Below are 26847 nucleotides of genomic sequence, written 5' to 3' on the forward strand. Positions count from 1 at the left end.
AGAGGAGGAAGAGGAGGAGGAGGCGCCCCGGAAGCAGCTCCAGGACGCTCTGGAACACCCCCTTCCCTCCCTCTCGCTGCTTTCTTCTTCTCCTTCTCCTTCCGGGTGTCTCACAGGAAGGCCTCTCTCTCTCTCTCTCTCTCTCTGTGTCTCTCCAGGAGAGACAGGAAGCCCCTTCCTTCCCTTCCCTTCTCTCTTTCCTTCCTTCTCTTCTCCTTCCCTTCTCTACCATTCTTTTTTCCTTCCTTCTCTCCTTCTCTCCCTCTTTCTCTTCCTCTCCCTCCTTCCTTCTCTACCTTTATTTCTTTACTTCTTTCTCTCTTTCCTTCCTTCTCTCCTTCCCTCCTTCTCTTCTGTGGCGGCAAAAAAAGCCAATGGGATTTTGGCCTGCATCAAGAGGAGCCTAGTGTCTAGATCTAGGGAAGTCATGCTCCCCATGCTCTATTCCGCTTTGGTTAGACCACTTTACCTGGAATATTGTGTCCAATTCTGGGCACCACAATTCAAGAGAGATATTGACTCTAAGCTGGAATGTGTCCAGAGGAGGGCGACTCAAATGATCAAGGGCCTGGAGAACAAGCCCTATGAGGAGCGGCTTAAGGAGCTGGGCATGTTTAGCCTGAAGAAGAGAAGGCTGAGAGGAGATATGATGAGGGCCATGTATAAATATGTGAGAGGAAGCCACAGGGAGGAGGAGGGAGCAAGCTTGTTTTCTGCTTCCTTGGAGATGAGGACGCAATGGAACAATGGCTTCAAACTACAAGAGAGGAGATTCCACCTGAACATGAGGAAGAACTTCCTGACTGTGAGAGCCGTTCAGCAGTGGAACTCTCTGCCTTCCCCGGAGTGTGGTGGAGGCTCCTTCTTTGGAAGCTTTGAAACAGAGGCTGGGTGGCCATCTGTCAGGGGTGATTTGAATGCAATATTCCTGCTTCTTGGCAGAATGGAGGTGGACTGGATGATGGCCCAGGGGGTCTCTTCCAACTCTAGGATTCTATGATTCTTTCCCGGGGAAGGGGGACAGCAACCGCCCTCTCTGGGGATTCAGCCTTCCTTCCCTCTCCCTTTCCTTCCTTTTTGCCTTCTTCCTCCCTCTCTCCTTCCCACCCCCTCTTCCTTTTTCCTCTCCTCCCTCCCTCCCTCCCTCACCACCCATACTTCCATTCCTCTCCTCCCTCTTCCTTTCTGCCCTCACTTCTCCCTCCATTCTGTCCCTTCCTCTCTCTCCCTCTTCCTTCCCTCTCTTCCCCCATCTCTCTCCTTACTTCCTTTCCTTCCTCCATACCTTTCCTCCTTCCCATCCCTTCCTTCCTCCCTCTCACTCTTCCCTCTCTTCCTCCTTCCCCCCATCTCCCTCCTTACTTCCATCCACTCCCTTCCTCTCCTTCCTTACTTCCTTTCCTTCCTCCATACCTTTCCTCCTTCCCATCCCTTCCTTCCTCCCTCTCACTCTTCCCTCTCTTCCTCCTTCCCCCCATCTCCCTCCTTACTTCCATCCACTCCCTTCCTCTCCTTCCTTACTTCCTTTCCTTCCTCTGTACCTTTCCTCCTTCCCATCCCTTCCTCCTTCCCCCATTTCCCTCCTTGCTTCCATCCACTCCCTTCCTCTCCCTCCTCCCTTCCTCCCTCCTTCCCCTTCTTCCTCCTCCCTCCCATCTTCTTCCCTCCCCCTCACTTCCTACTTCCTCCTCCCTTCCTTTCCCTCTCACTCCCATCTTCCTTCTCCCTCCCATCCCTTTTCCTCCCCACTCCCATTTTCTTCCCTTCCCATCATTTCCTTCTTCCTCCTCCCTTTCCGTTCCCTCCCACCTTCCTTCCATTCCTTCTTTTTACTTCCTTTTTCCTTCCTTCCTCCCTTCCAGGCTGGACCCACAAGGGACAGCACACCTGGGATTCTCCTTTCCTATTTCTTTACTTCCTTCCCTCCTTACTGCCTTCCTCCTCTCCTCCCTTTCTCCCTCCCACCCCTCTCTTCCTTTTTCCTTCCTCTCATTCCTACTTCCATTCCAGCCTGCGCTCCCCTCCCTCTTCCTTCCTGCCCTCACTTCTTCCTTTCTTTCCTCCCTCCATTCTGTCCCTTCCTCTCCCCTTCCCATCCATTCACTTCCTCTACCTCACTTCCTCCCTACTTTTCCTTTCCATCCCTTCCTTCCCCATCTTCCTCCCTCCAATCTTCTTCTTCTTTGCCCTCACTTCCTACTTCCTCCCTTTCCTTTCCCTCCCAGTCTTCCTCCATCCCTTCTCCCTCCCATCCCTCTTCCTCTTCCCTCCCATTATCCTCCCTCATTTCCTTCGTCCTCCTCCCTTTCCCTCACATCTTCCTTTTTACTTCCTTCTTCCTCTCCTTTTCCTCCCTTCCCCCTCCCTTGCACTCTTCCTCCTTCACTTCCACACTTCCTCCACCCTTATTTCCTTCTCCCTCCTTCCTATCATGCCCATCCTCCTTCACTTCCTCCCTCTTCCTTCCTTTCTTCCTCCCCTCTCATTTCCTTCTGCCTTCCATCACACCCTTCCTTCTTTGCTTCCTCCCCCCCCCCCCAAATGTGCCAGGGCTTTAAACCAGGCTGCCCAGAACCAAGACCCCCCCCCCCCCCAGCTGCCTTTCCGCAAGATGAGAGAGACATCCACACAAACCACTTGGTGAAACATATACATTTATATTGAAATATGCACTAAACAGTGAGCTCTACCACTCGCCAATGCCGTTGTTTTTGCCAAAGCAGAACCACCGTCTCGTTGGTGTTGTGTTTTGAGAGAGAGAGAGGGAGGGGAGGGACGCAGGAGAGGGTCCGGGCCGCCCCCTCCCCTCCCAAATCCCCCCCCCCAGACCAGACCAGACATACACTGACAAAGAGGAAAGACAACATTCCCAAACCTTTGCTTTCACACTATTTTTTTTCTTCCTCTTTTTTTTCCTTTTGCTGCAATAAATATAAAATTGGCAATGCTCATACACCACAGGACAGACAAAAAAAAAAAAAGGAAAAGGATTCTCTTCTGGGTCGCAGCACACAAACTGTAAACAGCAATGAGATTTGATAAGAGAGAGAGAAAGAGAGAGAGAGAAGGGGAGGCAAAGGAGAGAGAAGAAGTGGCGCTCAGGATCAGGACCGCTGGTAGGCAAGTGGGTGTAAGGAGGCGTGGGGAGGGAGCTGGGTCTTGCGTGTGTGCTGAGGGACTTTGCGCGACTCTGGCCTTCCCCAGGCATGCTCGTCCCTGTGGCACGAGGCAGGGAAACGCAGCTCTGGCTTGGTGCGCAAAAGCTGCCACTCCAGGGCAAGACAAGACTCAATGCTCTCCCTTGAAAACATCCCTCCGCTTTGCACTGTCTTGGCCTTTTGCTGGAGGAAACAATGCCAGGGGAACAAATGCTCACGAGAGCAACATGGGAACCCCCCCCCCCCCCCCGCTCCTATGATAAGAAGCCCTGCAGCAAGAAAAATTAAATCATCACGTCAAGCAGTGGCTGCAATTTTAGGCTGGTGACTTGTCTGCGTCCCTGTCAGAAAGAAGCCCAGGAATCTCCCATTTGAGCAAGGAGATTCCTCCTGCTCAGATTGGATGAGGGCTTTTCCCTTTCTTTGGAGGGATGTGCTCCTTCTCTGGGCACAAATTAAGGCTTTATAGGCCCAGTCCCTCATCCTCAAAAGCCCTCCGCACCCCAGGCTGCTCTCCTCAATGCTTTTTGCAGCGAGAGAACTGAGGAAACGAGCTTGCAACTGGGATTTGCCTCCCAGGAAATCTCTGTACTCATAACACTTGCAGGTTGCAGGCCTTGAAATAAGAGCAATGGGAGTAGATGATTTCATAGGAAGGGGGAGGGAGCCCAGACTGCTTTTATCAATGGGGAAATGGGCCTGCAGCTGGGCTTTGCTTCCCAGAAAATCTACACCTCTGAACTCCTAATGCTTGCAGGTTGCAGGCCTTGAAAGAAGAGCCATGGGTACAGATTATTTTATAGGAAGGAGGAAGGAGCCCAGGTTGCTCTTCTCAATGGCACTCTCTCTTTGCAGTGAGAGCAGAACTGGGGGAAATGAGCCTGCAAATGGGCTTTGTCTCCTAGGAAATTTACACCTTCAAAATCATAAAGCTTGCAGGCCTTGAAAGAACAGCAATGGGTGCAGATGATTTCATAGGAAAGGGAATCCAGGCTGCTCTTCTCAATGCTGCTCTCTTTACAGCGAGAGCAGAACTGGGGAAAGAAGCCTGCAACTGGGCTTTGCCTCCCAAAGAAGAGCAATGGGTGCAGATTATTTTATAGGAAGGGGAAGGGAGACTGGGCTGCTCTTCTCAATGGCGCTCCCTCTCTTTGCAGAACTGGGGAAACAAGCCTGCAAGTGGGCTTTGCCTCCCAGGAAATCTACACCTCTGAACTCCTAACACTTGCAGTTTGCAGGCCTTGAAAGAAGAGCAATGGGTGCAGAAGATTTTATAGGAAGGGGGAAGGAGCCCAGGTTGCTTTTCTCAATGGTGTTCTCTCTTTGCAGAACAGGGAAAACGAGTCTGCAAGTGGGCTTTGCCTCCCAGGAAATATACACCTCTGAACTCCTAAGACTTGCAGGTCTTGAAAGAAGAGTAGTGGGTGCGGATGATTTCATAAAGGGGGAAGGAGCCCAGGCTGCTCTTCTCAATGGCACTCTCTCTTTGCAGTGAGAGCAGAACTGGGGGAAACGAGCCTGCAAATGGGCTTTGTCTCCCAGGAAATATACACCTCTGAAATCATAAAGCTTGCAGGCCTTGAAAGAAGAGTAGAGGGTGCAAATGATTTTATAGGAAGGGGGAAGAAGCCCAGGTCGCTCTTCTCAATGGCATTCTCTCTTTGCAGAATTGGGGAAATGAGCCTGCAAGTGGGCTTTGCCTCCCAGGAAATATACACCTCTGAACTCCTAACACTTGCAGGCCTTGAAAGAAGAGCAATGGGTGCAGATGATTTCATAGGAAGGGGAAAGGGTGCTCTCCTCAATGTCGCTCTCTCTTTGCAGCGAGAGCAGAACTGGGGAAACGAGCCTGCAAGTGGGCTTTGCCTCCCTGGAAATATACACTTCCGAAATCATAAAGCTTGCAGGCCTTGAAAGAAGTGCAATGGGTGCAGATGATTTTATAGGAAGGGGGAAGGAACCCAGGTTGCTCTCCTCAATGGCATTCTCTCTTTGCAAAACTGGGGAAATGAGCCTGCAAGTGGGCTTTGCCTTCTAGGAAATCTACACCTCTGAACTCCTAATGCTTCCAGGCCTTGAAAGAAGCGCAATGGGTGCAGATTATTTTATAGGAAGGGGGAAGGAACCCAGGTTGCTCTCCTCAATGTCTCTCTCTCTTTGCAGTGAGAGCAGAACTGGGGAAACAAGCCTGCAAGTGGGCTTTGCCTCTCAGGAAATATACACCTCTGAACTCCTAATGCTTCCAGGCCTTGAAAGAAGAGCAATGGGTGCGGATGATTTCATAGGAAGAGGGGAGGGAGTAAGAGAAAGTAACAGTCACTTGCTTTTCTTAAAATAATAGAAGGAACGTAAGCGCAAGCGGCCCCGAGGAGGGCAGAGGTGTCAGTTTCACACCAAGGAAGGCGACCGGGATGCCAAAGCAAAGCCCACCCCCCCTTTATTTTATCTCCATCCCTGCATGCATCAAACTAGAGAGCGGCAAAGCAAGCAGCCTGAAATGACAACTTCTTTTTCTTCTTCACTTGATTCGGATGCGATTATTTTCACAGGTTGGGCACAGGTGTGTGTGGGTGCCTCCTGGGGCCGGAAAGCAGCGAGTTATCATCACTTAAAACAAAACAAAACAACCCCCCCCCCCAACCCCAATTAAGTATATAAAAAGAAAACGGAATAACCGGAAGGAAGCCGCTCCTCTTCCAAGTTCAGGGAGTGGAATGTGAGCTCAGCCTGGACAACCAATGAGAGAACCAGCAGAAGGGAGCAGGAGCGAGGGGGGGGGGGAGGGCAGGGAAGGGGTGTTTGGGGGGTGTAAACAAGACAAATAAAGAGGGGGAGGGGGGAAATGATCCGCTTGCTTCCTACTGCTCTGCCCGCCCGCCCGCCCACCCCGTTTGGTGGCTCTCTCCACCTCTCCCTTGGCCAGTGCTTGGAAAAAAGAACTTTGGAGGATGGACCGCGCTCGGAGCAGGGAGGGTTCTGTAGTGCCTGGGGAAGGAAGGAAGGAAGGGGGGAAGGGAGGAAGGAGGGAAGGGAAGGAAGGGGGATCAAGGGGCAGTGGGAGGCAGGCCGCGGGGGTCAGGCCAGGGTGGCCTGCTTCTCTTCGGGGGTCTCCTCCAGCAGCTGCATGATCAGTTCGTGGAGGGGCTTGCAGACCTTGGCGTAGCCGGGCCCCGTCAGGTGCAGGAAGTCGAACATGTCGTGGCAGGAGATGGTGCCGTCCGAGTGCACAAAGCCCACGTCCACGTCCAGCAGCTGCACGTTGGACAGCTTGGGCAGCGAAGCCTTCAGCAGCTGGTTCACCAGCGCGTTCTTCAGCCGCAGCGGGTTGGGCTTCTCGCCGCGCGGCAAAAGGCCCTGCAAGGAGGAAGGCAAAAGGATACCATTGCTCTCCGTTTTCTAAGATCTACAGAGACACTCGCTGGAACACCTCAGCAAGCGAGAGTCCAAAAGTGGCAGGCTCAAACCCAGCACTTCAACCAATGGCTGATACCAAATGAGAGACTCCCTCCTGGGCACACAGAAGACTGGGCGACTTGGAAGGCATTGAACAGACTGCGCTCTGGCACCACGAGATGCAGAGCCAACCTTCAGAAATGGGGCTACAAAGTAGAATCCTCGACATGCGAGTGTGGAGAAGAGCAAACCACTGACCACCTGCTGCGATGCAACCTGAGCCCTGCCAGATGCACAAGGGAGGACCTTCTTGCAGCAATACCAGAAGCACTCCAGGTGGCCAGATACTGGTCAAAGGACATTTAACCAACTACCAAACTCACAAGTTGTGTATTTTTCTGTTTGTTTGCTTTGTTCTGTTAGAAATGTAATATAATGGACTGGCTGCTCTGACACGACAAAATAAATAAATTGCTCTCCATCACTTAGAACAGTAGGATCTCGTTTATCCCTGGCGCTCCTTACAGGGAGCGGTCAACCCTCCTGTTTAAGGAGCTCCATTGGCTGCCGTTCATTTTCTGGTCCCAATTCAAGGTGCAGGTTCTTACCTACAAAGCCCTAAACGGTTTGGGACCTGCCTACCTGTGTGACCACATTTCTGTGTATGAACCCACACGATCTCTTCAATCATCTGGAGAGGCCCTGCTCACACTCCCACCTCCATCGCAGGCGCGATTGGTGGGGATGAGGGAGAGGGCCTTCTCGGTGGTGGCCCCTGACTCTGGAACTCACTCCCCAAGGACATCAGGCATGTCCCAACTCTGGCAATCTTTAGGAGGAGCCTGAAAACGTGGCTGTTCCAGTGTGCCTTCCCAGAATAAGGAAACTCCCAGCAATATGTCCCTAATTGCACTTATTGGACTGTCTGTACTCCCCATTCTTTTCTGAAATTCTATCCTAGTTAGATTTCACCTGGTCTTGCTCAGCATTATTTTTTAAATTTTTAATTATTACATTAGAATCATGGAAGAGACCTCATGGGCCATCCAGTCCACCCCTTTGCTGAGAAGCAGGAATATTGCATTCAAATCACCCCTGACAGATGGCCATCCAGCCTCTATTTAAAAGCTTCCAAAGAAGGAGCCTCCACCACACTCCGTGGCAGAGAGTTCCACTGCTGAACGGCTCTCACAGTCAGCTGTGAGAGCTGAACGGCTCTCACATTTGGCCCAGCCATAGGCTTTTAAATGTTATTGTTGATGTTTACTGCCTATTTTTTGTTTATGCGTTTTATTTTATTGTCTTGTATTACTGTTGTTGTTTTTGCTGATGTATTGTGGGCTCGGCCTCATGTAAGCCGCAACGAGTCCCTTGGGGAGATGGTAGCGGAGTATAAATAGTTTCATTATATTATTATCCGACATTCCGTCTTATCCAACACCCCCCTTTTCCTCCAGCATTTCCCCTTCAATTCAAGGAGTGCTTTACAACACTCTCTCCATTCCCAATAAGAGAAAAAGGCAAGACGAGGAGGAGGGAGGAAAGGGTTGGAAAAGAGGCAGGACCGGAAGTGGAAGCGTCCTCCCTCCTTCCCTCCCTCTGTGATTTCCACGCTCCTCTTCCGCATCCAGGCACTTTCTGCTGGGCCACTCTAGCCCAGAGGCATTATCTTGCCTTCACCCTTTTGAGTCCCTGTTGTTAGCATTCTAGGTGTCTGGTGAAGTAGCACAACTAGAATACTAACAACAGTTGGACAGGTAACAGTAAGAGACTCCGTATTACCCAACATTTTTGTTTATCCGACATTCTGCCGGCCCATTTATGTCGGATAAGCGAGACTCTACTGCAGGGGTCCTCAAACTAAGGCCCGGGGGCTGGATATGGCCCTCCAAGGTCATTTACTCAGCCCTTGCTCAGGGTCAATCTAAGTTTGAAACGACTTGAAAGCACACAACAACAACAACAACAACCTTATTTCATCAGCTAAAAGCAAGCCCACACTTCCCATTGAAATACTAGTAAGTTTATATTTTTTAAATTGTTCTTCATTTTAATTATTGTATTATTTTAAGTGTTTTTTGCACTACAAATAAGATATGTGCAGTGTGCACAAGAATTCATTCATGTTTTTTTTCCAAATTATAATCCGGCCCTCCAACAGTTTGAGGGACTGTGACCTGGCCCTCTGTTTTAAAAAAAAACCCTGCTCTACTGTATATAATAATAATAATAATAATAATAATAATAATAATTTAATTTGTTTACCTAGCCAACCATCTTCCCTAGGGGACTCGGGGCGGCTCACAAGGGACAGGCCCAAGATTACAATTAAAACACACATATAAAACACTTTAACCAATTAAAACATCAGATAAAACAAATAACAACACAATAGAAAGCAGTATAAAAACAATACGGCTGAAAGAAACATAGCTGAGATCCAGATTCAATGAGTGCAATAATAATAATAATAATAATAATAATATTGTCGAAGACTTTCATGGCCAGAATCACTGGGGAGTTGTGTGGGTATTATTATTATTATTATTATTATTATTATTATTTCTTATCCGCCTCTCCTTGTGCCTCGAGGCAGGTCGCAGCCCCGTCGAAACACACAAATATTGAGAAATATGGCCAAACAACACATAAGCCTTTGACTTGATAGCCCTTGTGTTCTCCTCTGATTCAGTTATTATAGAATAATAATTATAATAATATTCATCATCATCATCATAATTCTGGCTGTAAAAGCCTTCAACAATACAACAACAACAACAACTATATTGTCAAAGGCTTTCACAGCCAGAATCACTGGGGTGTTGTGAGGGAAAGAAACAAAATTATTATTATTATTATTATTATTATTATTATTATTATTTCTTACCCGCCTCTCCTTGTGCCTTGAGGCGGGTCACAGCCTCGTCGAAACACACAAATATTGTGAAATATGGCCAAACAACACATAAGCCTTGGACTTGATAGCCCTTGTGTTCTCCTCTGATTCAGTTATTATAGAATAATAATTATAATAATATTCATCATCATCATAATTCTGGCTGTAAAAGCCTTCAACAATACAACAACAACAACAACAACTGTATTGTCAAAGGCTTTCACAGCCAGAATCACTGGGGTGTTGTGAGAGAAAGAAACAAAATTATTATTATTATTATTATTATTATTATTATTATTTCTTACCCGCCTCTCCTTGTGCCTTGAGGCGGGTCACAGCCCAGTCAAAACACACAAATATTGAGAAATATGGCCAAACAACACATAAGCCTTGGACTTGATAGCCCTTGTGTTCTCCTCTGATTCAGTTATTATAGAATAATAATTATAATAATATTCATCATCATCATAATTCTGGCTGTAAAAGCCTTCAACAATACAACAACAACAACAACAACTGTATTGTCAAAAGCTTTCACAGCCAGAATCACTGGGGTGTTGTGAGGGAAAGAAACAAAATTATTATTATTATTATTATTATTATTATTATTATTATTATTATTATTATTATTATTATTTCTTACCCGCCTCTCCTTGTGCCTTGAGGCGGGTCACAGCCCAGTCAAAACACACAAATATTGAGAAATATGGACAAACAATACATAATAGATAGGTAGGTACTGCTCTGGCAGGTAGGTAACGGCGCTCCATGCAGTCATGCCAGTGGCCACATGCCCTTGGAGGTGTCTACGGACAACACCGGCTCTTTGGCTTAGAAATGGAGATGAGCACCAGAGTCGGGCACGACTAGACTTAATATCAGAGACCTTTACATTTACCTATTATCAAACTCTTTCACAGCCAGAATTATTAGGGTGCTGTGTGGTTATTATTATTGTTATATTTATTATTAAAGAATAACTGAATTAGAGGAGAACACTAGAAATACCAAGTCCAAGCTATGTTCTTTCTCTCAGCCATATTTTGATGTTGTTTACAATTGTTTTTATATCTTATCTGCTGTTTTTAATCGGTTGTGTTTTACTTGTAATTTTGGGCTTGTCTCTTGTAAGCCGCCCCGAGTCCCCTTGGCGAGGTATAAAAATAAAGTTATTATTATTATTATTATTTTCTACCTCGTGGGAAAAATGAATACAGGTTGACCTAGTTCCTTCTCAGCTTCTTATCAGAGTTGGGAAAAAGAAAGGCGAAGAGTGGGCAGAATCTTTCTAGAGAAGGTTTCCCTCCGCCCCCCCCCCCCCGCCCCCCAGCAAAGGATCCTTGGGCCCCAATGGGATCCTAGTACCCAACCCGTGATGGTGGGATGGATGGCCTACCAGGACGATGATCTTGGCCTGGGGCTGCTGTGAACTGATGAACTTGGCAATGGCCTCGATCCCGCCGGCGACCTCTTCTGCCGTGTTGAAGTGGTTATTCGTCCCCACCCAGACGACAATGACCTGCAGGCGAGAGCAAGGGGTCAGGGGGGCTTGGGAGGCGGCACAGAGTCCAAGCCAAAGAGGAGAGCGGGGCGAGAGGGATTGTGGTCTCACAAACCGTAGGCTAGCCATGTAATGGAGGCAACAAACTAGAATGCAGCAATGTTTGTGCTGGAACAACAAACAGCAAACTAGATTTATGAACAGAGGGGCATCGCTTATGTGTTTACTTTTTTTATTGTATGGATCCAGTGTTCGGTGTCCTTCTCATTTCTATAGATAGCTTTACTGATTAGTCCTCTGCAGTGAAGGATACAAGGCAAGTATACAAAGACACAGGAAACACAAATCCCTAGCCCAGCACCCCTGTAATATCGTTAGCTAAAATACATTCAAGCACTTAGCACTTGCTCTCTCAGCCACAACGTTTACCTTGGGCTTAATGTTCTCCAGCTCGCCGTTCTTCAGCCTCCACAAGACGTGCCCCGTTGTGTCCCCGCCGATCCCAAAATTCAACGCGTGTAAAGGGGAAAAGAGTTCGCGCCAGATCTGTGCAGAGAAACCAGTTTGGCGAATCAATAAATAATATACACAAAACATAAGAAAAAAAGGATAATCATAAGAGTTGGAAGGGATCCCAGTGGCCACCCAGTCTAACCCTCATCTGCCAAAAAGGACAACATCTGAGCCCTCCCGCGAGATGACCATCCAACCTCTGCTACAAACCTTCAAAGAAGGAGACTTTGCTGGACTCCCAAGCAGTCTGTATTGCTCTATAGAGTTGGAAAGGGCCCACTAAGGGGCCATCCAGTCCAACCCCCTTCTGCCATCAAAGCACTCCAGACAGATGGCTACTTCAGCAAAAAACCCAGCATCCTTTGCAATCATTCTTGGAGTGAAGCAAATGAGGATACGGGAGTTCCACAATTACCTCATATTGCTGTAGCAACTGCACCATGGAGTCCCCCACAAACAGCACGTCCGGCTCCTTGTCTTTGCAGTCCAAGACAAATCGGTTGTGCTGGAAAATCAGAGAGGCGAGGGGGTTAAAGCAAACAAGGCTTCACTCCTTTCCTTTGTCACTCTTTGTGGCCTTGAAATCCTTACGCAAAGCAAAAAACTAGAGATTTAAAACTTAGAAATAAGGTTCCTTTTGCTAAGAAGCTGAACAAACCCACGACACGAAAACACAACTGAAAACGTCTCTCTTCCAGCAGGTTGACCCATTTCGACTGTGCATTTCAAAACCACATTCAATGTTTATGGTGCGTGTAATACTATGTTTTCATAAGTGCTTTTAGGGTAGGAAGAGAAGAGAGGGAAGGAAGAGAAGGAAGAGAGAAAGAAAGGCAGGGAGGAAAGAGAGAGAAGGAGGAAAAGAAAGAAAAAATAGGTAGGAAATAGAGAAGGGAGGAAGAGAAGGGAGAAAGAAAGGAAAGGAAGAGAAGAAAGAAAGAAATTAAGAAAGACAGAGGAAAAAGAGAGGGAAGGAAGAGAAGAAAGAGAAGAAAGAGAAAGAAAGGCAGGGTGGAAAAAGAGAGGGAAGGGAGAGAAGGGAGAAAGATAGGAAACAGAGAGGGAAGGAAGAGAAGAAAGAGAGAAAGAAAGGAAAGAGAGAGAGAAGGAAGAAAAGAAAAAGAAAGGTAGGAAATAGAGAGGGAAGGAAGAGAAGGGAGAAAGAAAGAAAGGAAATAGGGAAGGAAGAGAAGAAAGAGAGAAAGAAAGACAGGGAGGAAAAAGAGAGAGAAGGGAGAGAAGGAAGGGAGAAAGAAAGGAAATAGAGAGGGAAGGAAGAAAGAGAGAAAGAAAGACAGGGTGGAAAAAGAGGGGGAAGGGAGAGAAGGAAGGGAGAAAAATAAGAAATAGAGAGGGAAGGAAGAGAAGAAAGAGAGAAAGAAAGGAAATAGAGAGGGAAGGAAGAGAAGAAAGAGAGAAAGAAAGGCAGGGTGGAAAAAGCGGGGGAAGGGAGAGAAGGAAGGGAGAAAAATAGGAAACAGAGAGGGAAGGAAGAGAAGAAAGAGAGAAAGACAGAGGAAAAAGAGAGTGAAGGAAGAGAAGAAAGAGAAAGAAAGGCAGGGTGGAAAAAGAGAGGGAAGGGAGAGAAGAGAGAAAGATAGGAAACAGAGAGGGAAGGAAGAGAAGAAAGAGAGAAAGAAAGGAAAGAGAGAGAGAGAGAAGGAAGAAAAGAAAGAAAGAAAGGTAGGTAGAAAACAGAGAGGGAAGGAAGAAAGAGAGAAAGAAAGACAGGGTGGAAAAAGAGGGGGAAGGGAGAGAAGGAAGGGAGAAAAATAAGAAACAGAGAGAGAAGAAAGAGAGAAAGAAAGAAAGGAAATAGAGAGGGAAGGAAGAGAAGAAAGAGAGAAAGAAAGGCAGGGTGGAAAAAGCGGGGGAAGGGAGAGAAGGAAGGGAGAAAAATAGGAAACAGAGAGGGAAGGAAGAGAATAAAGAGAGAAAGAAAAGCAAGGAGGAAAGAGAGAGAAGGAAGAAAAGAAAGAAAGGTAGGTAGGTAGGAAAGAGAGAGGGAAGGAATCCAGAAAGCATGACATAGTGATTTGAACCTCAGACTGTGGCTGTGCACCCACTGGGCACTTTGCGCCAAGTCCCACTCTCTCAGCCTCAGAGGAAGACAATGGCCAACCTCCTTTGAATCAATCTTGACCAGAAAACTCTGTGAGAGGGTTGCCTTAAATCTGAAAGGACTTGAAAACACACAATAACAACAATAAACTACACCCCCCCCCCCCGGTGAACTGTCCCTCTGCTTAAAATGTGTGGAGAGCGCTGCTTTAGGACTTTGTCCAAACTGGACGGGGGATAAGCCTTGGCCTCTCTTGGACCCCTTCTCCCCTCTCACCTGCGACATCCACCGGTCATCGCCCTGGACATCTTCGGCTGCGTGAGCGACAGCCGCTGGGTTGGAATCTCCCTGGCTCATCCTATCCCTGGAGAGAGAAACACGGTCAGGAGGCACCCACGAGAGTGCTGGAAATAACAAGTAATTTGTTTGTATATAATCCCTTTTGCTTACTGCATTGTATATATATGTTTTGTTACGCAGCTTTCCTTTTACTCTATGTTTCTGGAGGTTGTGGGCGGGGCTGCAGACCACAACATCAGATCTGGGACTGCTCAGAGCTCAGACTCCATTTTAGAACACAGAGAAGCTGCCATGTGATATCTATGGGTGAACCTACACTATAGAATTAATGCAGTTTGGTCCCCCTTGAACTGCCAGGGCTGAAGGCTATGGCATCCTGGGAACTAGACAATGAGGATTGTGTTCTCTATATAAAAGCCATGGATACCTGTGGGGCGGCACTGTGATATCTATGGGCACATCTACACAGCAGAATTAACACAGTTTAGTCCCCCCTGAACTGCCATGACTCAAGGCTATGGCATTCTGGGAACTGGATGATGATGAGGATACTCTTCTCTGTCTACAAAAGTCAATGATATCTATGAGGCAGCCCTGTGATATTTATGGGAGCATCTACACTGTAGAATTAACGCAGTTTGATCCCTTGCCAGGGCTCAAGGCTATGGCATCCTGGAAACTGGCTGATGATTATTGTCTTCTGTGTATACCAAAGATGATGATGGGGATTGTTTTCTCTCTCTGTGAAAGCCATGGATATCTTTGGGGCTGCTCTGTGATATCTATGGGCGCATCTACACATAAAATTATAGAATATTAGAGTTGGGAGAGACCTCATGGGCCATCCAGTCAAACCCCATTCTGCCAAGAAGCAGGAAAATTGCATTCAAATCACCCCTGACAGATGGCCATCCAGCCTCTGCTTAAAAGCTTCCAAAGAAGGAGCCTCCACCACACTTCGAGGCAGAGAGTTCCACTGCTGAACAGCTCTCACAGTCAGGAAGTTCTTCCTCATGTTCAGTTGGAATCTCCTCTCTTGTAGTTTGAAGCCATTGCTCCATCACATCCTAGACTCAAGGGCAGCAGAAAATAAGCTCTCCTGATGTTTCTTCCACATCCACGGCAGGCATCCTCAGAGGTTGTGAGGTCTCTTGGAAACTAGGCAAGTGAGGTTTATATATAATGGGGTTTCCAACAGACCTCACAACCTCTGAGGATGCCTGCCAGAGAAGTGGGTGAAACGTCAGGAGAGAATGTTGGAAAGTAGGGTTTAAATATACCCTGTGGAATGATGCCCAGGGTGGGAGAAAGAAAGAACTCTTGTCTGCTGGAGGCAAGTGGGAATGTTGCCATTCACCACCTTGATTAGCATTGAGGCACATTTTGCTATTATTACGACTGTTATTTCTTACTTACATATAGTCACACTGTGCTGTTATTACCACTATTATTTGTTAACTACACACAGTCACATTCATACATTCTCGTTACCACTTTGCTATTGCTATTATTACTATTATTATTTCTTGTTTACATACAGTCACATTCATACATTCTTGGCACCACTTTGCTATTATTATTGTTATTACTACTACTATTATTTCTTGTTTACATACAGACACATTAATGCATTATTAATACTCTTATTTCTTATTTACATACAGTCAGGTTGATACATTCTTGGCACCACTTAATAATAATAATAATAATAATAATAATAATAATACTTTATTTGTACCCCGCTACCATGTCCCCAAGGGACTTGGTGCGGCTTACATGAGGCCGAGCCCAAACACAACAATACAAGCAATTAAAATAAAAACATAGACAATAAAATATACAACATTATCAGTAAGACAACACACAATTAAAAACAGTGGGAAGGCCAAATGTAGAGGTTTTTTTGCTATTGCTGTTACTACTATTATTTCTTCTTTACATACAGTCACATCCATGCATTGTTATTACTCTTATTTCTTATTTACATACGGTCACACTCATACACTCTTGGCACCACTTTGCTATTGCTGTTATTATTATTACTACTATTATTTTTTGTTTACATACAGTCACATTCAAGCATTATTATCACTATTATTTCTTATTTACATACGGTCACATTAATACATTCTTGGCACCACTTTGCTATTGCTGTTATTATTACTACTACTATCATTTCTTGTTTACATACAGTCACATTCAAGCATTATTATCACTCTTTATTTCTTATTTACATACGGTCACATTCATACATTCTTGGCACCACTTTGCTATTACTGTTACTATTACTACTACTATTATTTCTTATTGACATACAGTCACATTCATGCATTGTTATTACTCTTATTTCTTATTGACATACAGTCACACTCATACATTACTATTCTTATTTCTTATTTACATACGGTCACATTCATACACTCTTGGCACGATTTTTATTATTATTATTATTATTATTATTATTAACATGCAAACAACTGCCAGGGCTCAAGACTATGGAATCCTGGGAACTGGATGGTGACAAGGATAGTCTTCTCTCTCGGTGAAAGTCAAGGATCCCTATGGGGCTGGCCTGTGATATCTCTAGGTGCATCTACACTGCAGAATTAACACAGTTTAGGAACTGGATGATGATGAGGATAGTCTTCTCTCTCTATGAAGCCAAGGATACCTAGGGGACTGGCCTGTGGTAAGTCTAGGTGCATCTACACTGCAGAATTAACACAGTTTGGTCCCCCTTGGACAGCCAGGGCTCAAGGCTATGGCATCCTAGGAACTGGATGCTGATGAGGATAGCTTTCTCTCTCGGTGAAAGTCAATGATCTCCCTGGGGCTGGCCTGTGATATCTCTGGGCGCATCTACACTGCAGAATTAACACAGTTTGGTCCCCTTGGTCAGCCAGGGCTCAAGGCTTTGGCATCCTAGGAACTGGGTGATGATGATGAGGGTAGTCTCATGTATATCCATGGATATCTCTGGGGGCATCTACACTGCAGAACATTAAGCCGCTCCGCATGGGGCTTGTTGTCCAGAATTAAGAGTTTGATCTCCCTTGGACAGCCAGGGCTCGAGGCTATGGCATCCTAGGATCTGGATGATGATAAGGATAGACTTCTCTGCCTATGAAAGCCATGGCTATCTCTGGTCGCATCTACACTGCAGAACATTAAGCCGCTCCGCATGGGGCTTGTTGTCCAGAATTAAGAGTTTGATCTCCCTTGGACAGCCAGGGCTCGAGGCTATGGCATCCTAGGAACTGGATGATGGTGAGGATAGCCTTCTCTCTCGGTGGAAGCCAAGGATCTCCCTGGGGCTGGCCTGTGTTATCTCTGGGCGCATCTACACTGCGGAACTGGCGCAGTTTGGCCCCCCTTGAGCTTCCCAGGGCCTGTGGCCCCCTCACACCCCCCGGCTCTTCTGGGGAGGAGGGAGGGGGGCCTGGCCGGTCTGTCCACACCCAGGTGCTAACCCGCATCCATCCCGCCCTGTTGCCACGGGGGCGCCTCGGGCCTTCCCGGCCTTCGGGCCTCAGAGCGTCGCCAGGCCGGGCCTCCCCTGGCCCCCCGCGCAGACCACAAACCTTCGCCTCGGTGGTTGTTGCCGCCGCCTCTTTGGCCCCCTCCTCCCGCAGCGCGCCTGCGCAGAAAGCCATTTCCGGCAGCACACCCTCGGCGCCGGCCAATCCGCTGCGCCCTCGGCGGAAGTCCCGCCCCGCCCGACACTCACACACCCCCTCCTCCGTTTGGCTGGAGCTGGGAAGCTTTCCTCTTCCTGTAGGGGGCGCGCCTGTTCCGCCTACGGCGAGTCGGAAGGTGCAGAAAGCCACCGCTTTCCTCTTCTCGCGCTTTCTCTCTCTCTCTGTTTTCTCTATCCTCCCGCTGCCATCTTGGAAAGGAATGGCCGCTGAGGCGCAGGCGCGGGTGACGTCACCGCCAGGAGAGACATGACGCCACGTGATGACGTAACGATTCCAATAGCCGGCCTACTTCGTTCCTGTGGGTGGGTTTCCTTGGCTGGTCTTTTCTTTAGGCATTAATCGCTATAATAATATTTACATATATTTATAATATATGTTGTTGTTCATATATATATAATATACATATAATAATATATATAATATTATATAATAATATGTATATGTATATGTATTTAATATAATATAATATATAATAATATGTGTATGTATATGTATATGTATAAGGAAGACTCCAACAATACATGGAGCGAGAGTTGCCAGATGTTCAAGCTGGGTTCAGAAAAGGCAGAGGAATGAGAGACCAGATTGCCAATATCCGGATGCTGGAGAATGGAGAAAGGCAGGGAGTTTCAGAAAAACATCTATTTCTGCTTCATTGACTCTTCTAAAGCCTTTGACTGTGTGGATCATCATAAATGGTGGCAAGTTCTGGGTGGGATGGGCATCCCAAGCCCCCTCCCCTCTCTCCTGAGGAATCTGACCAAGGACCAAGGAGCCACAGTCAGAACTGACCACGGAACAGGAGACGGGTTCAAGATTTGGAAAGGCGTACGGCAAGGCTGCATCCTCTCACCCAACCTTTTCAACTTGTATGCAGAACACATCATGCGAGGATGTGCAGGGCTTGATGAATGCAAAGCTGGGGAGGAAATGGCTGGAAGAAACATCAACAACCTCAGATATGCAGATGACACCACTCTGATGCCCGAAAGCGAGGAGGAGCTGAGGAGCCTTCTCATCAAGGTGAAAGAAGAAAGCGCAAAAGCCGGGTTGCAGCTAAACATAAAAAAAACCAAGATTATGGCAACAAGAATGATTGACAACTGGGAAATAGAGGGAGAAAACGTGGAGGCCGTGACAGGGTTTGTATTTCTAGGCGCAAAGATGAGTGCAGATGCAGACTGTGGCCAGGAAATCAGAAGACGCTTCCTTCTTGGGAGGAGAGCAATGTCCAGTCTTGATAAAATAGTGAAGAGTAGAGACATCAGACTGGCAACAAAGATCCATTGCGTAGTCAAAGCCATGGTATTCCCTGTAGTAACCTACGGAGGTGAGAGCTGGACCTTCAGGAAGGCTGAGCGAAGGAAGAGAGATGCTTTTGAGCTGTGGTGTTGGAGGAAAGTGCTGAGAGTGCCTTGGACTGCGAGAAGATCCAACCAGTCCATCCTCCAGGAAAGAAAGCCCGACTGCTCACTGGAGGGAAAGATACTAGAGACAAAGTGGAAGTCCTTTGAATGCCACATCATGAGGAGACAGCAAAGCCTGGAGAAGGGAATGATGCTGGGGAAAGTGGAAGGCAAAAGGAAGAGGGGCCGACCAAGGGCAAGATGGATGGATGGCATCCTTGAAGTGACTGGACTGACCTTGAAGGAGCTGGGGGTGGTGACGGCCGACAGGGAGCTCTGGCATGGGCTGGTCCATGAGGTCACGAAGAGTCGGAGACGACTGAACGAATGAACAACATATGTATTTATTGGGGAGGCCTGAAGGCTGGACTAGGCCTTGGGAGATCAAGGATCCCGAGGCCATACAAAACCCGGATTATCCGCCTTGCACTGGATTATAGGGCAGCTCAAAGCAGATCATTGCATTAAATGTTCCCAGAATTCAGGGGTTCAGTTGTACCCAACGCCTGTTTTGTTTATTGAGAAATGGCATTTGCTAAGGACTCATTTCCCCAACACCAACGGCCACTCTGGGGCCAGAATAAAGAAGAGGAGCCAGGAGGACGTTGCCATCTTGTCCCCTGTGACATCAGCGCCCCTCCCCCAACACCAACGGCCACTCTGGGGCCAGAATTGTTTTTATACTATGTCTTGAATTTTGTTGTTCCTATGTTGTAAGTGAGTCGCCCCTGGGCTGAGAACAGCGGTATATAAGCAAAGTAAATAAATAAATGAATAAATATGTGACAGTGTAGATGGGGGCTGAGGTGGGAAGGCCTCTTTCCTTTGGAAGAATCACACTCTTTCAATTGTGGCAAGTTCTTGGTGTGGTGGAGGCTCCTTCTTTGGAAGCTTTGAAACAGAGGCTGGATGGCCATCTGTCAGGGGTGCTTTGAATGCAAAATTTAACTAATTTATGAGGCCATAAAGAAAAAAGACTCCGGGGAATGTGGAATGCGGAAGAACTTCATTGGTGTCGTTGATGGACGATGAACAGCAGCAGCTCCCCTGGCGGCCAGAAAAAAGTTAAATAGCCTCGGTGTATTTGTCTGTTAAATGTTATTTGTCAAACTGGCATTGAATGTTTGCCATATATGTGTTGACTGTAATCCGCCCTGAGTCCCCTGCGGGGTGAGAAGGGCGGAATATAAGAACTGTAAATAAATAAATAAATATTCCTGCTTCTTGGCAGAATGGGGTTGGACTGGATGATGGCCCAGGAGGTCTCTTCCCACTCTAGGATTCTAGGATTATATGGATGGATGGGGAGACCAATCTGCCTTGCCTGTCTCCTGAGGAATCTGTATAACAACCAAGCAGCAACACGAAGAACAGACCATGGAACAACAGACTGGTTCAAGATTGGGAAAGGTGTACGGCAGGGTTGTATACTCTAACCTATTCAACTTGTATGCAGAACACATCATGTGATGTGCGGAGCTTGACGAATGCAAGACTGGAGTTAACATTGCTGGAAGGAACATTAACAATCTTAGATATATAGATGACACCACTTTGATGGCCAAAAGCGAGGAGGAGCTGAGGAGCCTTATGACCAAGATGGAAGAAGAAAGCACAAAAGCTGGGTTGCAGTTAAACATCAAAAAACCAAGATTATGGCAACTGGACTGATTGATAACTGGGAGATAGAGGGAGAAAATGTGGAGGCCGCGACAGACTTTGTATTTCTAGGCGCAAAGATTACTGCAGGTGCAGACTGTGGCCAGGAAATCAGAAGACGCTTCCTTCTTGGGAGGAGAGCAATGTCCAGTCTCGATAAAATAGTAAAGAGTAGAGACATCAGACTGGCAACAAAGATCCATTGCCTAGTCAAAGCCATGGTCTTCCCTGTCGTCACATCTACGGATGTGAGAGCTGGACCTTCGGGAAGGCTGAGCGAAGGGAGAGAGATGCTTTTGAGCTGTGGTGTTGGAGGAAAGTCCTGAGAGTGCCTTGGACTGCGAGAAGATCCAACCAGTCCATCCTCCAGGAAAGAAAGCCTGACTGCTCACTGGAGGGAAGGAGACTGGTTCAAGATTGTTCCACAAAGTGGAAGTTCCACAAAGTGGAAGTCCTTTGGCCACATCATGAGGAGACAGCAAAGCCTGGAGAAGACAAGGATGCTTGGGAAAATGGAAGGAAAAAGGAAGATGGGCCAACCAAGGGCAAGATGGATGGATGGGATCCTTGAAGTGAATGGATTGACTCTGAAGGAGACCCTGGGGGTGGTTAGGAGCCCCCGGTGGTGCACTGGGTTAAACCCCTGTGCCGGCAGGACTGAAGACTGACAGGTCGCAGGTTCGAATTTGGGGAGAGTGCAGATGAGCTCCTTCTATCAGCTCTAGCTCCTCATACAATGTGCCTTCAGTGATTGATTACATGACAATCTCTGGCCAAACTCTGCATAAAATGCCCTCAGAAGCACTTTATTTTCTTGTTGTGCAATTAAATCCTCATCCCCCGGAGCCCCTCCCTGATATTTTACATTGCCCTATCTCCCAGTGTTTTAAAATGTTTAATCCTTGAATTTGGCCGTGCCCATGGCGATTATTTTAATGTTGTAATCACATCTTATCATTTATGTTTTCGGGATTTAATTTCCAACAACCACTAGAACATAACCTGCCTCTTCTTTTCAGGGGAGACAAAGCACCGGTGTTGCCGTTGGCAACCATGGACCACTCGAGAGGCTAACTCCACCGTCTCCCTGGGCAACCGCAAACAACAAAGTTCTGTGCAAAGAAAGGAAGATGCAGGCAAATGGCACCTAATTGGCATCACAAGCATTAGCAAAGAGCGAGGCCTGGCCCCTTGGTTCCTTTCGCTGGTGAAGAGGGTGTTTGGCTCAGCGGATCATGTTTGTGTGCCTTGTTCCCAGCTGTTGCCCTCCTTTTCCTCCCTCCCTGCCACCTGCACCGAATGCGAAATCTCTTCCTTCCAGAACCCTTGAAACCCTGGAGTGAAATGAGTCATTAGCAAATGCCATTTCTCAATAAGCAAAACAGGCGTTGGGTACAACCGAACCCCTGAATTCTGGGAACATTCAATGCAATTTCTTGGACTTTTTTTTTGGTGACTCAGGTCAATAACGCTATGTAACAAAATTTGAAAAATGTTCTGTTCCTTGTATTGTCGAAGGCTTTCATGGCTGGAATCACTAGGTTCTTGTGGGTTTTTTTTCGGGCTATAGAGCCATGTTCTAGAGGCATTTCTCCTGACGTTTCGCCTGCATCTATGGCAAGCATCCTCAGAGGTTGAGAAGGTCTGTTGGGAGTAGGAAAAATGGGTTTATATATCTGTGGAATGGCTGGGGTGGGGCAAGGAGCTCTTCCCTGCTGCAGTTAGGTGTGAATGTTTAGCTGATCACCTTCATTAGCATTTGAAGGCCTGCCTGAGTCTGGGAAAATCTGTTGCTGGGAGGTGTTAATCTGTGCCTGGTTTTTTCCTCTCTGTTGTTGTTCTGTTCCTGATTGAAAGCGTGCTTCCCTGTTTAATTGTGCGGTCCTTACTGTAAAAGTTGTACTTCCAGGAACTTCATGGTTGTGCCACAAATTTAGGTTGAATTGTTTAAGACTCGATTATGAGATATTAATTGGAAAACTAGAGCAAAATGTGCTGCAAGATGCCCCTCTTCTTCCATGTTTTTATGATGGAACCAATTAGGAAATGACATGATGTAATTTTATTTTACTGTGTTACATGATGTAATTTTTTTTGAGTTCCCTGCAGATAACTTGTTCCTATTTTTATCTCATTAAAGTCTTTGAATCGTTTTTATCCCGTACATGTGGCCCGCCCATTGTTATTGTGATTGTGCTTATTGGAATGTTATTTTATGACTGTGTTTATAATTTTTTCTTAATATAATTTGATGATGTTGTCAATTGTTTATGCTCTGGTTTTATCTTATTGTAATATGTTGTCCGGGCTTGGCTGCATGTAAGCTGCTCCGAGTCCCCACTGGGGAGATGGTGGCAGGATATAATAAAGTTTATTATTATTATTAACTAGCTGTCCCCTGTCCCCACGCGTTGCTGTGGCCCACATGGAGGTTCTGTGTGGGAGGTTTGGCCCAATTCTATCATTTGGTGGGGTTCAGAATACTCTGTGATTGTAGGTGAACTATAAATCCCAGCAAGTACAACTCCCAAATGTCAAGATTCTATTTTCCCTAAACTAAACCAGTGTTCACATTTGGGCATATTGCGTATTCGTGTAGAGTTTGGTCCAGATCCATCATTGTTTGAGTCCACAGTGATCTCTGGATGTAGGTGAACTACAACTCCAAAACCAAAGGACACTGCCCACCAAACCCTTCCAGTATTTTCCATTGGTCATGGGAGAGCTGTGTGCCAAGTTTGGTTCAATTCCATCGTTGGTGGGGTTCGGAATGCTCTTTGATTGTAGGTGAACTATAAATCCCAGCAAGTACAACTCCCAAATGTCAAGATTCTATTTTCCCTAAACTAAACCAGTGTTCACATTTGGGCATATTGCGTATTCGTGTAGAGTTTGGTCCAGATCCATCATTGTTTGAGTCCACAGTGCTCTCTGGATGTAGGTGAACTACAACTCCAAAACCAAAGGACACTGCCCACCAAACCCTTCCAGTATTTTCTGTTGGTCATGGGAGAACTATCTGCCAAGTTTGGTTCAATTCCATCGTTGGTGGGGTTCAGAATGCTCTTTGATTGTAGGTGAACTATACATCCCAGCAACTACAACTCCCAAATGACAAAATCATATTTTTTGAGTGAAGAACATACATTGGGGTGTTAAGTGTCTTGTGTCCAAATTTGGTGTCAATTCATCCAGTGGTTTTTGAGTTCTGTGAATCCCACAAACGAACATTGCATTTTTATTTATATAGATTTATTCGCATCTGTAGAATCTCCTTTTAGCATGGACAGAAACAGAATGAAGAGGCATGGGGCTCAGAAAGAGATTACATTACACAGGATTTCTTTCTGAGCCCCATGCCTCTTGTTTCATGAAACAGTTCCTTTGCATTTAATATCAATGGTTGAAAGAATGGGTCGGGCCCTACACATTTTCACCTCCACAAACCTGGCCCCCATATTTATTCATTTAGGACATTTATATGCCACCCTTCTCACCCCAAAGGCGACCCAAAGCAGCTTCTAAGTTATATGTAAATGCAATATATTATTAGCATAGCACAATATTAGTACCATACACTCCCATAGTGTAGTATTCCACTATACTGTAATATTATTAGTAATTTACATGTAATATGAAATATATAATTCTTATATTGTATTATTATTAGTATTATATTGTATTACATTATAATATTATCAATATTATATGTATATACAACATATTATTAGGACAGCACAACATCAGTAATATAGTAATACTATATGTTATTATATCAGCCTTAAAGTGCCAGTCTTTGCAAAAAGTCTGGGCACTCCTGCCATAGAGTGAAGCAGGGAAGGCCATGCATTGTGCAACTGAAATGGGTGATGCTGTGTGGGTAGCTCCTTGCTTTTCGGGGCCTCAAAGGAGCAAACACAGGTTGCTTGCAACCAGGTGAGGCCGCTGTTGCTTCTGGGTCCGGAAAGCAAAGGGAAGGACCAACTGCAGCGACCTGATCTTGGAAGCCAAGTAGAGTTGGTAAATATAATATTTCCCAGGTAAATAGGGAAAGCTTGTTTTGTGTCATAGATTTCTGTTGCGTTCAATTTGAGGAGTTCCGTCCCTCTCTTCCGAAACAGAGAAGCCTCCCGCCGCAAGATTTTGCATTCCGTGATGTTTAAATTTTATGTATGTCTTATGTTTAATGGTTTTAATTGATTCTAAGGTCATAGTTATATGTAGTAATTAGTTCTTATGATTTCTTTGTGTACTGTATGTGGCATTGAATTGTTGCCATTAATATGTTGTAAACCACCTTGAGTCCTCCCAGGGGTGAGAAAGGTGGTATCTCTATCGTGATTGTGTCTATTGGAATGTTTATTATTATTATTTTATTTTTAATGTCATTTTGATAATGTTGTTGCTGTCTGTTGTATATGCTTTGATTTTATTGCTGTATTATGTTGTCCAGGCTTGGCCCCATGTAAGCCGATCCGAGTCCCCATCGGGGAGATTGTGGTGGGGTAGAAATAAAGTTGATTATTATTATTATTATTATTATTATTATTTAAATACAGTAAATACATAAATAAATGTTCAATGCATCTCCAGATTTCTGTTTTTGTGCTACTGCAGAGCTTTCCAGATGTTTTCGAGATGTCCTAGTCATCCGCAAACCAGATCAACAATTGGACCACACCGTTTACAGAAAACCCACACACACAGATAGATATCTACACAAAAACTCCAACCATCACCCAAGTCAAAAAAGAAGCCCCATTAAAGCCTTGGCAGACCAGTCAAAAAGAATCTGCGGAGCCCACCTCCTCCAAGATGAACGGAACCCCCTCAACTGGGCTCTCCAGGCCAAGGGAGACTCCACCTCAGGCATCAGAAGAGCGGCAAGACCACCAAGAAGAAGCCACGAGAGTCAAGACAGAGGTCCACCCAGAGGGAAAGTGTTCTTGCCAGACATAAAGGGAACCACTGACCGCATAGGGAAGCTGATGAGGAAACACAATTGTACAGAAGTTGAATATAAATTGTATGATTTTAACTGTATTTGTGTTTGGATTGGTTGCACTAATGCTGGAGCGGCCTAGCTGAGAGGAGTGCGTTACCATGGAGACGATGCTGTAGAGAAGTGGGAGGAGCTTAGAGAGGAGAGTTTGAAAAACGACAGTTTAAGTTCAGTCAGAGTTAGAGTTTAGGTTCAGAGGAGTGAACAGTCAGAGTTAGGGTTTGGAGCTCAGAGTGAGCAGTTCCAGTTAGGAGGTAGTTTCAGTCAGGCGACAGAGATAGTAGTTTAGTGGAAGAGCAGTGAGAGGGAATAGCAGTAGGTTTTTCAGCCTAGGAAGGCGGGAGGGAGAAACCTAGATAGTTTCTTTAGTCAGGGAAGGCTAAAGAAAGCTAGTCGGGAGAAGACTAGAGATCAGTAGTTTGATCAAGGACAGATCAAATGAGAAAGCTATTCACCTCAGGAAACATTGCTCAGCAAAGTGCTACATTTCACTAACAGTTGCTATAAGCTGTATCATTTGAAAGAGTGTTACTTAAAGTTCCAGAAGTCATTCAACAACTCGTAACCACACGCTTTGTACAAAATAAACTTGTTCTCTTTTGTTTGAAGACTGCCTCATCTCCATTAATTCTGCGTCCAGTGTGCCATATCTCCCAATGATACATCATATCACACATTGGTGGCACCATTAAGAGTAATAAATAATAAATCGTCCCTCCTCTCTCCTAATTCGTTACAACAATATACAAACCATCTACAGACCCACTAAGAAAAGCAAACCAATGCTCTGTTCAGCAAAGGACAAGAGGGATCATCTCACTTCTGCAGGAGTCTACCGTGTACCATGCAGCGGTGGACAAGAGGTCTCCAGAGGGACCACCAAACGCAGCAGCATTGCCCAGACACGAATTAAGGAACATGAAAGGCATGGCAGACTCCTTCAATCAGAGAAGTCAGCCATAGCAGAGCACCTGAGGAACCCACCTGGACACAGCAGATTATTTGAGAACACAGAAATGTTGGACCACTCTCACAACCACCAGGTCAGACTACAAGGAGCATGTGGACAATTTCAACAGAAAGGAGGAAACCATGAAAATGAACAAAATTTGGCTACCAGTATTAAAAAGAGTATGAAATTATAACTAAATAAAGAACACAGAGGAACTCCAGACAAGATACAATCGGGGATAGCGAATCACCTCTCAACAAAGGATTCCCCCAGGCAGTAAGAAGCGAGACCTTGAAAGTGTCAGGCC

General features: G+C 46.0%; 1 protein-coding gene and 1 long non-coding RNA gene across 3 annotated transcripts; one reads left to right on the forward strand and one right to left on the reverse strand.

The window, feature by feature from the left end:
• Positions 1-2637: 2637 nt before the first annotated feature.
• Positions 2638-17697, reverse strand: PAFAH1B2 (platelet activating factor acetylhydrolase 1b catalytic subunit 2). 2 transcript variants are annotated; one of them, XM_060787070.2, is made up of 6 exons: positions 17551-17697; positions 13800-13887; positions 11877-11966; positions 11378-11494; positions 10844-10966; positions 2638-6512 (listed from the first exon to the last, which is right to left on the reverse strand). In XM_060787070.2, exons 2-6 carry the CDS (start codon positions 13878-13880, stop codon positions 6234-6236), a joined length of 690 nt encoding a protein of 229 aa, XP_060643053.1. In that variant the 5' UTR covers positions 13881-13887; positions 17551-17697; the 3' UTR covers positions 2638-6233. The 2 variants fall into 2 exon arrangements, with proteins under 2 accessions (XP_060643053.1, XP_060643054.1); XM_060787071.2 differs by lacking the exon at positions 17551-17697 and adding an exon at positions 17405-17507.
• On the forward strand, positions 17561-26196 carry LOC137097524 (uncharacterized). The gene is made up of 2 exons (XR_010910250.1): positions 17561-17823; positions 25204-26196. It is a non-coding gene; the product is annotated as an uncharacterized lncRNA (long non-coding RNA).
• The last annotated feature ends 651 nt before the right edge of the window (positions 26197-26847 follow it).

The sequence above is a fragment of the Anolis sagrei genome, chromosome 7, assembly GCF_037176765.1.
Source record: "Anolis sagrei isolate rAnoSag1 chromosome 7, rAnoSag1.mat, whole genome shotgun sequence".
Lineage (NCBI taxonomy): Eukaryota > Metazoa > Chordata > Lepidosauria > Squamata > Dactyloidae > Anolis > Anolis sagrei.